This window comes from Sus scrofa, chromosome 17, assembly GCF_054392235.1.
Source record: "Sus scrofa isolate SSC_HxYL_T2T_F1_AM1 chromosome 17, Sscrofa_HxYL_maternal_Yorkshire_Landrace_v2.0, whole genome shotgun sequence".
Taxonomy (NCBI): Eukaryota; Metazoa; Chordata; class Mammalia; order Artiodactyla; family Suidae; genus Sus; species Sus scrofa.
In genome coordinates this window covers 41,707,933-41,721,774 of record NC_139399.1, presented here as the reverse complement: position 1 = coordinate 41,721,774, position 13,842 = coordinate 41,707,933, and the positions used below count along the sequence as shown (strand labels likewise).

The 13,842-nt window shown below is 37.9% G+C and overlaps 1 protein-coding gene and 1 pseudogene across 6 annotated transcripts in view; one reads left to right on the top strand and one right to left on the bottom strand.

Annotated features, from left to right (window-relative positions):
• The window catches only part of RAD21L1 (RAD21 cohesin complex component like 1), a 33,513-nt gene extending 20,603 nt beyond the window's left edge, over nt 1-12,910 (top strand). For 4 of the 6 annotated variants that reach the window (XM_085003906.1, XM_085003904.1, XM_085003905.1 and 1 more), the window contains exons 13-14: nt 2,498-2,575; nt 10,781-12,910. In XM_085003906.1, coding sequence (XP_084860032.1) covers nt 2,498-2,575; nt 10,781-10,969 — 267 coding nt within the window. In that variant the 3' untranslated portion in view covers nt 10,970-12,910. Of the gene's footprint in view, nt 1-2,497; nt 2,576-6,715; nt 6,841-7,083; nt 7,144-8,245; nt 9,010-10,780 lie in introns of those variants that run through there. The other 2 variants (XR_014832335.1, XM_085003907.1) reach the window with 2 other exon arrangements.
• LOC100514018 (small ribosomal subunit protein eS27 pseudogene) lies at nt 7,024-7,271 on the bottom strand (annotated as a pseudogene).
• Nucleotides 12,911-13,842: the final 932 nt, after the last annotated feature.

The following is a 13,842-nucleotide window of genomic DNA, read 5'->3' as shown; positions in this document are numbered from 1 at the left end:
TGACATCCAACTCACCTGACTCCACATAGATTACTGTTTCATTTCTCTCTCTAGTCCTTATTCCACAGTACTGAAGGCATTTTTAAGATTTTTTTTTCCCCCTAGGGCCGCACCTGTGGCATATGGAGGTTCCCAGGCTAGGGGTCTAATCGGAGCTGTAGCCTCCCGCCTATGCCAGAGCCACAGCCACTCAGGATCCGAGCCACATCTGTGACCTACACCACATCTCACCGCAACACCAGAACCTTAACCCACTGAGCAAGGCCAGGGATCGAACTCACAACCTCATAGTTCCTAGTTGGATTTGTTAACCACTGAGCCACGGCGGGAACTCCCATTTTTAAGATTGTAATGAATTTTAACAAAAATGACTTAGTAAATAATATCAAAATACCTGCTAATGCCTAATGTTTGTTTTTAAATAAATCATCTTTATAATGAGTTCCAAGATGGTTAAACTGTTTTTTTCATATGTGGAAACAGAATGAATTCTCTGGAAAATCTAGGACAGAATAAATACCTGAACTTTTTACCTGAAACTTTCAAACAGCTGAGCCAGAGGAGGGTTGAGTCACTTTCACCTTTCTCTTTGCTTCTAGACACAGGTTATTTTCATACATGGTCAAGCAAACCACAACATAGCACAAGTTCAGCTGTTTTAATAATCCACTGGGCTTTCCACACAATGGACTCAGCTGTTGGGTGTCCAGATAAATCAAGTGGACAGGCTTCAGCAAAATGCACAAACTATTTTTCTGAGCCTTTTCCTGGTTAGTTGTGCAAGATAGGTAAAGCTGCAGTCTCATTGATCTTTAACAAAAAATTGGGCCATTGCTTTTTACATTTGAAAAATAGCATTTGTGTACTGAACAATAAAATAAACACTAGTAATTGGGTAAACTCATTGATCCAGAACAGACCGAAAAGGAATAAACTTTTTTTTTAGGGCTGCACTTGTGGCATATGAAGGTTCTCAAGCTAGGGGTCCAATCAGAGCTGTAGCTGCTGGCCTATACCACAGCCACAGCCACTCAAGATCCGAGCCACTTCTGCAACCCACACCACAGTCCATGGCAATTCCAGGACTGAGCGAGGCCAGGGATCGAACCCGCAACCTCATGGTTCCTAGTTGGACTCGTCTCCTCTGCACCACAACAGGAACTCCAAAGTAAACTTAATTATATCTGGAGGAATTTAGAAAACTCTTCAGAATACAATGACCATATTTTCAAATCAGTCTCTTTGGAGTATAAGAAAAGATGCTGTATAGGTGGAACCAGAAAGCTGTTATAGCTGGTAGGAATGGGGACTTGGCAGTTCCACTTAGCCTCAAATGATTTGCAGTGTCATACAAGATATTCTGGAGCTTTCTGAAATCATCTTGGACTCCATGAAATTGAAAGCACTTTTAGGAAGTGTCTGGGCTCCAAATGCATACATGAAAGCTTGACAAACAGTGAGGCTGTGATAGGGGTGACACAGAAGTTGTTGGGTTGCATGGTCAGAGACAGCATAGGAAAAATAATAAAGTAGGTCAGATCTGTGCTTTTTGCTTCCCCCAACCCTTTGTCAGTTTGCTGTTTTATCAGACTCATCAGCACCTTTCTTATCCCCACTTCTGTTCTCAGCTCATAAGGTGTTTGTTGGTAAGGGCTTAGAGTGAGTTCCTGTGACGCTTTCCAATTTTTAAATATTAAGATGCTTCTGAAGGCAGCTAAACTTTAAAGACTGAAAAGAATAATCTATTCAAATGGCAGTGGGTTGATCTTTTTTAGACAAGGCACCCTTGAAATTCAAAATATTACCAACCTAATTGTACACAACCTCAGATGTGGATAAACATCAGATAAATTTAAAAAAAAAAAAAAAGGCCTTTCCAAGACAGTTCTTCTATAGTTTTATGTTTATTCTTGTCAACTGAGTTCAGATTAAACTGAGTTGGGACAGTCCTAACCAGAAATTGTCATCTTTACTTTTTTTATTTTCCTTTTCAGGGCTGCACCTGCGGCATATGAAAGTTCCCAGGCTAGGGGTCCAATCAGAGCTACAGCTGCCGGCCTAAACCACAGACACAGCAACTTGGGATCTGAGCCATGTCTGTGACCTATGCCACAGCTCACAGCAATACCGAATCCTTAACCCAGTGGGCAAGGCCGGGGATGGAACCCGCCTCCTCATGGATCCTAGTTTGTTAACCGCTAAGCCACGAAGGGAACTCCCAGTTCATCTTTACTTTTAAAATAAGGGCACTATGCCTAGAATGCATGACCAATAGAGATGGCAGAATCTCCTATTCTTGAGCCTCTTGTCAGGAGAGAGCCTGGGAACAAAGATTGAACTATATCTGTTAGTCTTATTCTTCCTATTATCAGACTCTTATTTGGCAGGACCCAGTGTTACAGTTGTGTTTCTTGTGACAACTAACCCTGTGCTTTGCACATAGTAAATATTCAGTAAAATTTGCTTACATGAAATATTTTATCAATTATTCAAACAGGAGTCATTGGGGAATGAACAAAATATTGAGGCAGAGAGATGGAATCGAAGAATACTTCAAATGTTAAACAGATTGCGGGTAAGATGGCAGGGTTTGGCAACCCTATTCAATTTTTAAAAATAAATAAAATACTGAGTTCAATCCTCTAGATATGAATAAAAATGAGACCATTTTCATTGAGTTTTTGTTGAGGCCAACTTACACTAGAGTAAAATGATTTTGAGATGCATACCCAAGGCTAAATATGAGAGTTTGTCTTGGGTGCCCATGTGTTCTAATCAACCTCTTACCCATATTCACACCCCCAGACATCTAATCTATGTCCCGTTCTTGTGTTCATCAGGCTGTTCAACTAATTCTCAATATGAAACTAAATTTATAATAGTTTCAAAATGAAACAAATTATTTTATTTTACTTTACTTTATTTTATTTTTTTTAGGGCCGCGCCTGCAGTGTATGGAAGTTCCCAGGCTAGGGGTTGAATCGTGCTACAGCTGCCAGCCTACACCACAGCCACAGCAACACGAGCCAAACCACCTACACCACAACTCATGGCAAAGCTGGATCCTTAACCCTCTGTGCCCCTTCTTATGCCTAAGTTCTTCTTACCAGAGAAAATTGCACTAAGCTTGTTCGTTCTTTCTTTCTTCCTTCCTTCCTTCCTCTCTCTCTTTTTTTCTTTCTTTCTTTCTTTCCTTCTTTCTCTCTCTCTCTCTCTCTTCCTTCCTTCCTCCCTCCCTCTCCCTCCCTCTCTCTCTCTCTCCCTTTCTTCCTTCCTTCCTTCCTTTCTTTTCTTTCTTTTTTGCCCACCCCACAGCATATGGAGTTCCTGATCCAGCGATCAGATCCAAGCTTCAGTTGCAACCTATCCTGCAGCTGTGGCAACACCGGATCCTTAACCCATTGTGTTGGGCAGGGGATCTAACCTTGTATCCCAGTGTTCCAGAGACACTCCAGATCCCATTGCGCCATAGCAGGAACTCCTAAGCTGTTCCTTTTAGTATTTATATTTGTATTTCTAGTTACATGTTCTTACTGCTCTTTCCTAATATTTCAGCTTTACATTTTATCTGTTGGTTTCTTTCAACAGAAAAATAAAAATTGGCTTAGTTATATCTTCTCTAATCTATTTTCAGCACAATTTTAAATATTTACAATGTTACAACTGTAATAGCCATGATGACAGTTTGATTGTGACGGAGAGCCAAAGTATCAGTGGCTTTAAAAGACAGGTGTTTATTTCTGGAGTTCCTGTCTAGGCGCATTGGAAATGAATCCAACTAGGAACCATGAGGTTGTGTGTTCGATTCCTGGCCTCTCTGAATGGGTTAAGGATCCAGCGTTGCCGTGAGCTGTGGTGTAGATTGCAGATGCGGCTTGGATCTGGCGTTGCTATGGCTCTGGCGTAGGCCAGCAGCAACAGCTCCCATTAGACCCCTAGCCTGGGAACCTCCATATGCTGCGAGTGCAGCCCTAAAAAGACAAAAAAAATACAAAAAAATAAAAGATAGACGTTTATTTCTCTCTCAAGTAAAGTACTATCTTGTATGGAATCTATGCTCACAAAGTTATCAGAGGCCCAGATTCCCTTTATCTCATTTTCTTTATTCTCAGGATCCAAAATGACTACCTACCTACCATGTCTGCATTCCAATCAGCAGTAAGGTTTCCTTTAAGGGTACATCCCAGAAATTATGTGTATCACTTTTCACATTTAATTGACTAGCATTTAGTCATCTTACCACATCTAGCTGGGAAATATAGTCCTCATCTGCCACCTGTGGACCCAACTAATAATTCTATTACCATGGAGGAAGAGAATGGATATTAAGGGACAACCATCAGTTGCTGTCACAAAAACTACATAAATATTAGTTTAAATTGAAGCTTTATAGTGCAGTTACATTTCTTGTCAACTTCATGGAGTGTTTTACGGGGAGTTAATCATTACATCATTTTCCCCATTTGCTTAGTGTCTACATACCTGTCCTTAATTCTTTGTCTAAAATCTCTGACAATAAGTTAATACCCCTTTTAGTATGGTCAGATACCTCAATTGATTCATCAGTTCCTTCTTCTTCCTTGGAGATATCCTTCCCAGAGCTCATTCTCCTCCTGTTCAAATCAGGACTAGTTGCTTTCTGGGTCTGCTCCACAGTTTTGTCTTAGGACATTCCTTTACCACAACATGAGAATTCCTTTGTCTCTTTCCTATGGTAGTTCCTGTGTATTTCCTGTTGCTTTGATCTTTACCTTGAATTTTTTGGTGGTTAACATCCTCCCATAATTTCCTGAGATAAAGAGTGCATATGAGAGACCCTACATACAAGTTTGCAAATGTCTTTATTTTACTTTTAACTTGATTTGATGTATGTGAACATAGTTTGAAAATAATACCTCTCAGATGTTGAAGGCTTTGTAACATTTCTAGGCTCCTGTGTTGTTACTGAAAAATCAAATGCTGCTTGGTTGGCTGTCCTTCGTAGGTGACCTTTATTTTCTCTCTGGAAGCTTTTTAGATCTTTTCTTTATTCCCAGTGGCCTGAAATTTCATGATAATGTGCTCTGGTATGGGTCTTTTTCATTTATTATTTGGAAAGTTTTTGTCCTTGCATTGAAATTTTTTTTGTATTTCTTGGATTTTCTCCTTGTTTATCTGTTCTCTCTTTCTGGACTACCTATGGGTCAGATGTCAGATCTCCTGAATTGCATCTTTACTTTAAAATCTTTTTTTAATCCTCTATTTAAAAAATTTGTCTTATTTTTTGTCTTTTGTTTTTTATTAATTTTGTCTTTTATTTTTTCTTCTCTAGTTTCTTTTTTTTCTTTTTTTTTTTTGTCTTCTGTGTTTTCAGGGCCACACCCATGGCATATGGAGGTTCCCAGGCTAGGGGGTGAATCGGAGCTACAGCTGCAGGCCTACACCACAGCCACAGCAACTTGGGATCCAAGCTGTGTCTGTGACCTTCACCACAGCTCACGGCAACACTGGATCCTTAACCCACTGAGAGGGGCCAGGGATCGAACCTGTGTCCTCATGGATACTAGTCAGGTTCATTAACCACTGAACCATGACGGGAACTCCTCTAGTTTATTTCTTCAACTTTATTGAATTTCATTTCTTTTTTGTTTTCCAGGAATTTTGCTTAGTTATTAATTATTATTTTGTATTTTAGCATCCTAATATTTTTATTTATTTATTTTTAGCAGTTTTATTGAGGTATGATTAACAGAACAATAAGCCATACCTATTTAAATCATACAGTTAGATAAATTTCAACATATTTATAGATCCATGAAACTATCACCACAATCAAAATAGTGACCATATCTACAACCCTCAGAAGTTTCCTTGTGTCTCTTGATAATCCCTTGTCCCATTTTTCCCCACTGGTCCCCCTCCCCCATCCCCAAGCAACCACCAACCTGCTTTCTCTCAATATCACCCTATTCATTTTTTATGGATGCAGTATCTTCTCTTAGCTTTCAGAGGTTATAGTTTTCTTCTGATGCCTGCATTGTCTCTATTTCCTTAGTAATTCTCTTGAATGCATTCTTTTTTGCTTTTTTTTTGTCTTTTTGCCATTTCTTGGGCTGCTCCCATGGCACATGGAGGTTCCCAGGCTAGGGGTCAAATCGGAGCTGTAGCCACCGGCCTACACCAGAGCCATAGCAACATGGGATCCGAGCTGCGTCTGCAATCTTCACCACAGCTCACAGCAATGCTGGATCCTTAACCCACTGAGCAAGGGCAGGGATCGAACCCACAACCTCATGGTTCCTAGTCGGATTCGTTAACCACTGCACCACGACGGAAACTCCTTTTTTTTTTTTTTCTTTTTTGCTTTTGACTGTTGGAATTTATTCAAGTGTCAAGTAGATCTTTGGTTTTTATTTGAGTGAGACACCAAAAAGCCAAATGGAGGTTATATAAGCATGGGTGGGCCTTGTAGACTTGTGGTCTTTATAGTGAGGTAATTGGGTGGTGCCTCCCCAACACAAACACACAAAGATGTTATCATCTATAAGTTTTTTTTCCTTGAAATGGTCAGTTTTCCCAGCTTAATCTTCAAATCTACTGCCTAGGAGATAAAAATATGATGCCTGTGGTCCAGTGCCCAGAAGGGAGTAAGGGAGAGGCTGAAGGTCTCACTATTGGGAAGTTAGAATTTCACTTAATCCCCCAATGTGTAACATTTCTCCTCCACCATCCACAGGGCCTGGTATCCCAAGTCTGGAACCTCACTTGTTGGTATCTCCAGCTTCCTGCTAGGGTCTGGGAGTAGTGGTCTCCTGGTTCTGTGAGGTGGTGAAGTACACCTGAGGATCTAACTGTTTTCAGGTAGCCTTTCAGGCAACTCCTATGTTTTTTGGCTTCACCCCTCATCTCATCTCCATCTTATACTGTTGCCTACAATTCCTGGGCTTTTCCTAGGTGTTGTTTCATTTTGGGGGTTTTGATTTTTTTGTTTGATTCAAATGTGTTTATTGGGATGGTTTCCCACTCATCTTGATTCGGGGTGCTTTTAGTGCTGCTTCTGTCTGAAGGAGCATCCTTCCATAGGCCTTGCTTTCCTTCCTGCAGACTGGTGAAGACAAGGAGCAGCCAATACACAAAACCATTTGTGCATGGCCAGAGATGGTGGTAATTTTATAGCACCCTGGGCATTTCACATCCATGAAGTAGGAATTTGGGCTCTGGACTGGGAGACTCTTCTTCTGTTTCCTCTTCCCTTTTGAAGAGTGATGAAGGAGATCTTTAGCAAGAGGCATGTTCTCATGGGGAGGCTGTCACTGCTGAAAAGCCTTATTGTTTTTTATAGTTTTCACATTTTATATGTTTCATATATATGTTTTTCATATTTTATATTTTTTACAGCTTTTATATTTCATATTTTGTACCTATGCATAAATTTCATCATTAAATACTAAACATAAGTATATGCTGGCCTGTTGTCTAGATTTTTGAAGTGTAAAGATAAATGGATGGATGACTTCAAGGATGTGATATATTAGAGACTGTAGAATATATTAAACAATTAGGGAATCTAGGGGATATAAAATTCTGTCTATACACATTTACACATTTAGTGGCACAAGTAAACTCTATAGGGTCAGGAAGACAGATGTAAAGCTTCAGATTGCGATTGGAGAAAAAAATCCATTCAGGACTGAGAGGTCCTTGGTTGCCAACAGAATCTCTCCTTGACTTCAGACATTAGACAAACTCAGGAATCTTTTTGTCAGTATATAAAAACCACTGAGTTGTGCAAATCCCTATTGGTCAGGAGAAACAGTAGCAGCAGGATAGATTAAGGAATGGGTTCATGCCAGTTTGGATTATAGGGGCTGGCCAAGCTGAAGTGAGTAGAGCTGGCTAGCGCTGAAAATCCAATTGGATGATGCAGCTCAAGTCCAGGATCTGTGGATTAGAACAGCAGGCTAGAAACTCAGTCTAGAGGAAGAGTGGTTAGTGCATTCCTCAAATATCCTTCTACAAATAAGTTCCTAAAATGCTTTCCACAAACAGGGTAAATGTTCTGAGCTTAGGCTGGCTGGCTTTTTGCTGGTTTTCCTCTTTGCTGGCACTTAGGTTTCAGCTTTCTCTACTCTAAGTCTGATAAGTTTTCTACTTTGTATTTCTTGCCTTCCTTTATTCCTTTATTCCATTACTTTCTTTTTAGAGGAGCTTCTGGAGAAAAAAGAATAAGCATATTCATATAAATCTTGCATATTTATCCTCTCAGGGTGTTTTTCAAAAGGATTCTTGAAATTGTTAAGGCTGTCCCTGCTCTCCCTGGAGAAAAACCACCCAATCTGCATCTTATCTCCTCAAGAGGGAATAAATGAAGGCTTGGCATGCCATCTCTGAAAGGATGCTGATACTGGGCCACTCCTTTGGTTGAGATAAAGTATGATGAAGTATTTAACTTATTAATTTGTTAAATGTTTTGGATTGGCAAAAAAAACCTTGTATATGGTTTTGTTTTTTGTTTTTGTCTTTGTTTTTTTAGGTATCTGTTTATTCCAGCTTTTATTTAACAATCCAGCCTTTTCCAACCAAATTGAAATACAGCTTTCCATATGATAGTTTCATATCTAAGGTGATCTAATTCCTAATCATTCGTCACATAATACCACAACCTCTGCTATATCCAGGAAATTTTAGGTATATTATATGTTACATTCTCTTAAGTCAAGGTCACTTCTAAATTAATTATTAATTCATATTTTAATTGTTCAATTACTGCTATTGTATATCATATTTTTTCTTTCTGGGCTTTATTTATTTTAGTTTTTTTATTAAAGTATGGTTGATTTACATTGTTTCTTCAATTTCTTCTATATGGCAATGACCCAGCTATACATATACATTCTTTTTTTTTCCTTTCATACTATCTTCAATCATGTTCTAACCCAAGAGACTGGACACAGTTCCCTGTGCTATGCAGTAGGACCCCATTACTTATCCATTCTAAATATTATAATAGTTTGTATTTACCAACCCCAAACTCCCCACCTGTCCCCTTCTCTCCCCTCTTCCCACTGGCAAACACAGGTCTGCTCTCCATGTCCATGATCTGTTTCTATTTTATAGATAGGATCATTTGTTCCACATATTAGTGATGTCATATGGCATTTGTCTTTCTCTTTCTGACTTCACTGAGTATGAGAATCTCTAGTTCCATCCATGTTGCTGCAAATGGCATTATTTTGTCCTTTTTTATGTCTGAGTGTATTCCATTGTATATATGTACCATATTGTCTTAATCCATTCATCTGTCGATGGAAATTTGGGTTGTTTCCATGTTTTGGCTATTGTGAATATTGCTGCAATGAACATAGGGGTGCATGTATCTTTTTGAATGAAACTTTTGTCCAGATATATGCCCAGGAGTGAGATTGCTGGGTCATGTGGTAGTTCTATGTTTAGTTTTCTGAGGAACCTCCATACTGTTTTCCATAGTGGTTGTACCAGTTTACATTCTCACCAACAGTGAAGGAGGGTTTCCCCTTTCTCCACATCCTCTCCAGCATTTGTTATTTGTTGACTTGGCCATTGTGACTGGTATGAGGTGGTACCTCATTACAGTTTTGATTTGCATTTCTCTAATAATTAGTGATGTTGAGCATTTTTTGATGTGCCTGCTGGCCATCTGTTTGTCTTCTTTGGAGAAATGTCTATTTAGGTTCTGCCCATTTTTTGATTGGGTTGTTTGTTTTTTAATGTTAAGTTGTATGAGTTGTTTGTATATTTTGGAGATTAAGCCCTTGTCTGTTGCATTGTTTAGAAAGATTTTCTTCTATTCTGTGGGTCATCTTTTCACCTTCTTAATGGTTTATGGTCGCACCTGAGGCATATGGAAGTTTACAGGCAAGAAGTCAAATCGGAGCTGCAGCTGAGGCTTATACCATAGCCATAGCAACACTGGATTCGAGCTGCATCTGAGAACTTCATAGCTTGCGTTCTTTAACACAGTGAGCAAGGCCAGGGATCGAACCCTCATCCTCACAGGGACAACATCAGGTCCATTACCCACTAAGCCACAACAGAAACTCCATAGATGGTACTTTTAAAAATGCTTCACAGCTAGTGAATTAGTACAGTACTCATAGGGATACTGGCCAGTATTCACCACAGTATTTCTACTAAAAACCAATACTCCTATTCTAGAAATCCGATTCCAAGTACATAGTCTAATTAAATACTTTATTGTACCTCAGGATTTTTTTTTTTTTAGTTGATTCCTGGCTACCCTGTGGTGAATCCAACATCTTTTTAAGCTGTGAAAAGAAACCACAAGATGTTTATTTAGTTATATTCCTCTGCCATTACATTTACACTAGAGTCATTTATAGTCGCCCCCATCTTTTAAAGAAAAGAAGTCTGATAGACTGATAATTTTCATTGTTTTTGAAGGGTCCCTGAATCCTGTGATAGCTTTTCTCCCTGCAAGTCTAAATTAATTTTACTTTCCCCAGGAGCCATTTATGTTAACATCAATTTTTTTTAAAGACCTAACATTTGTATAACACATTAGAAATTTGTATAGCACTTCAGAGTTCTTTTGCATGTATTTTCTCAATGATCCAAGCTGTGCTCAATGACCTATGATTTTTTTATGCTTCCTAATGAGTCATTTGCATTTCTCCATTTACGAATTTCACAGTCAGTTATCAAAAATATCAGTATTTTGTTGTTCATTATGCATCCGCAGCCTGCTCTGTTTCTAATGATCTTGTTTCCCTTTCCCTTTCCTCTTTTATAATTGTTTTCCCAGGAATCTAACAAGATGGGAATGCAGTACTTTAGTCTGATGAAGCTCTGCAGAAATAGTGACCGAAAACATGCTGCTGCCAAATTTTATAGCTTTCTTGTCCTAAAAAAACAGCGGGCTATTGAGCTGAGTCAGAGTGCTCCCTATGCCGATATCATAGCTACAGTGGGACCAATGTTCCATAAAATGTGAAGGAAACCCAAAACATTCAGATTTATGTCATCACTGGAATTTCTGCGTAGATTGTTCAGTTTAATGCAAAAGCCATCTGGAAGCAGCTGAAGGTCTGATCCATTTCATACATAGGTTGATCTCCTATTTCCTTTTCGTAAATTCTATAATAATCATAGCCAGAAGTGGAAACCTAGATGCTTACAGAAATACTTAATTATAGCTAAGTAATATTTTTAACTTAGCTGACTTGATGTATATCATTTACCATTTCCCTGACTTGAATGTTGCATTTAGAATACATTTTAAATACTGTATGCCTTCAAGAAACATTCAAGGATTTAAAAAAATTGGATTATTTACTAAAATTTTCTGGGATTAATTAATAATTAACACTTTCCTATTTCCCCACAGACAATAATTTATTTGAGTCTAATGCATATCATTCTTGATTTGACATAATGCCATGGTTTTTAATATAATCGAAGAGTTATAAAATTCGTCTTTGTTTTAAGTTATCTGAGAGGCTTTTAGTCTAATTATATAGGTCATTCAATTTATTTATTTACTGTTTAATGATTATTATGACCACACTTCATGTGTCAGCAAAACTAAAGCTGTTTTTTTAATAGACACATCTAGCATGTTGTCTGCAGCTACAACTCAAGCAGAGGTCATGAAATAAATGTTCTTTATTTGGTTTTTACCAAACATTTTTGACATTAAAACTATTGTTTTTCTTTTTTTCTTAGTTGAAATTTGAGTTTAAAATTTTTTGTATAATGCTCTGTGAGCTCCATAGTGTACTGTAAAATACTGTTGTATCTGGAATTATGCTACAGACTAAATTCTAAATGGCCCTTTTGAATGTACTAACTATAAGCTTCAAATGTCAAAATTGCCTTTTAAAAATTTCATTTAATTTTTAATTAACACACAGAAAAAATTGACTTTTTTTCATTTAGGTGCACAGTTCTATGAATTTTACATGTATAGATTCCTGTAACCACCACCAGAAGCAGGATATTTACAGTAACTTCATCCAAAAAAACTCTCTTGTACTATCTCTTTCTAATCATGCCCTTCCCCCATTCTTACTCCTGGCAACCTCTCTTCTACCTGACTATAGTTTTATCTTTTTAAGAATGTCATACAAATGGAATTATATAGTATGTACCCTTTTTAGGACTGGCTTCTTTCACTGGGTGTGTCTTTGAGATTAGTACAAATTGTAGCATGTGTCATTGGTTCAATCCTATGTATTGCTGAGTAGTATTCTATTGTCTGGTTATACCACAGTTTATTTATCTATTTACCCACTAAGGACATCTCAGTTGTTTCCAGATTTGACAATTATAAATAGAGCTGCTACATACACCTGTGTATAGTTTTTGCATGAATATAAATTCTTATTTCTCTAGGGTAAACATCTAGGCCTGGGTCATAGAGTAAGTGCTTGTTTAACTTTATATAAGATATTAACAAATTATTTTCCAGATGTAACTTTTTGTACACCCATTTAACAACGTATGAGAGTTCCAGTTGACTTTTTGTTTGTTTTTTATTTTGAGATAACTATAGGTTCACATGAAGTTGTAAAAATAATACAAAAACATCCTGGGAATTCCCGTTGTGGCACAGTGGAAATGAATCTAACTAGTATCCGTGAAGATCTAGGTGTGATCCCTGGCTCCACTCAGTGGGATCCGGTATTGCTGTGAGCTGTGGTGTGGGTTATAGACATGGTTCAGATTCTGTGTTGCTGTGGCTGTGGCATAGGCCAGCAGCTGCAGCTCCGATTTGACCCCTAGCCTAGGAGCTTCTGTATGCCACAGGTGCAGTCCCCAAAAGCAAAGAAAGAAAGGAAGGAAGGAAGGAAGGAAGGAAGAAAAGAAAGAAAGAAAGAAAGAAAGAAAGAAAGAAAGAAAGAAAGAAAGAAAGAAAGAAAGAAAGAAAGAAAGATCCTGTATAACCTTCACCCAGTTTCCCCCAATAGTAACATCTTGTACATCATAGGAAATTGACATTGATACTATCCACTCACCTTATTCATACCTCACCAGTTTTACATATACTCATTTGTTCATGTGTATTTAGTTCTATGCAATTTTATTATATAAGCAGCTTTGTGTAACCACTACCACGGTCAAGATACAGAATAGTTTCATCACAGATCATTTGTACTATCTTTTTGTAGCTATAGCCACCTCCCTCCCTAACATCCTTCCCAACCCCTGACATCCATCAATATGTTCTCCATCTCTGTGATCTTGACTTTTGTGAGTTAATTTTGTATCCTGTGACCTTGTTAAAGTCACAAATTAGCTCTAGGAGGTTTTTTTTTTTTTTTTTTTTTTTTTTGTAGATTCCTTAAGATATTTTACACAGACAATTATGTCTGCAAAGAGGGACAGTTTCATTTCTTCCTTTGCCATCTGTTCCCAAGCAAGAAAGAAAGCATTCACTCTTTCACCATTAAGTATGATGTTAGGTATAGCTGGTTTTGTATGTGTCGGGTGGAGGTGGGGGGGTGGCTGTGAGTATGTGTAGGTAATTTTTTTTCAGGTTGGGGATTTTCTTTTCTATTCAGTAATGTGCTAAGTGGTTTTGTTTGTTTGTTATCATGAGTGGATGTTAATTTTTCTTAAATGTTTTTCTGAATTAATTATCCCATGAGGTTTTTCTTGACTGTTAAGTATGGTGGATTATACCAACTGATTTTTAAAATTGTCACCAACTTTTGTTTCCAGGATAAACTCTCCTTGATCATGGTATATGTATTGCTGGAGTCAGTTTGCTAATATAGCCTAACAGCTTTACTGAGATATAATTTACATACCATAAAGATTTTAAAGCATTAAACCTTTTTTTAATGTTTTATTAATTCATGGGTT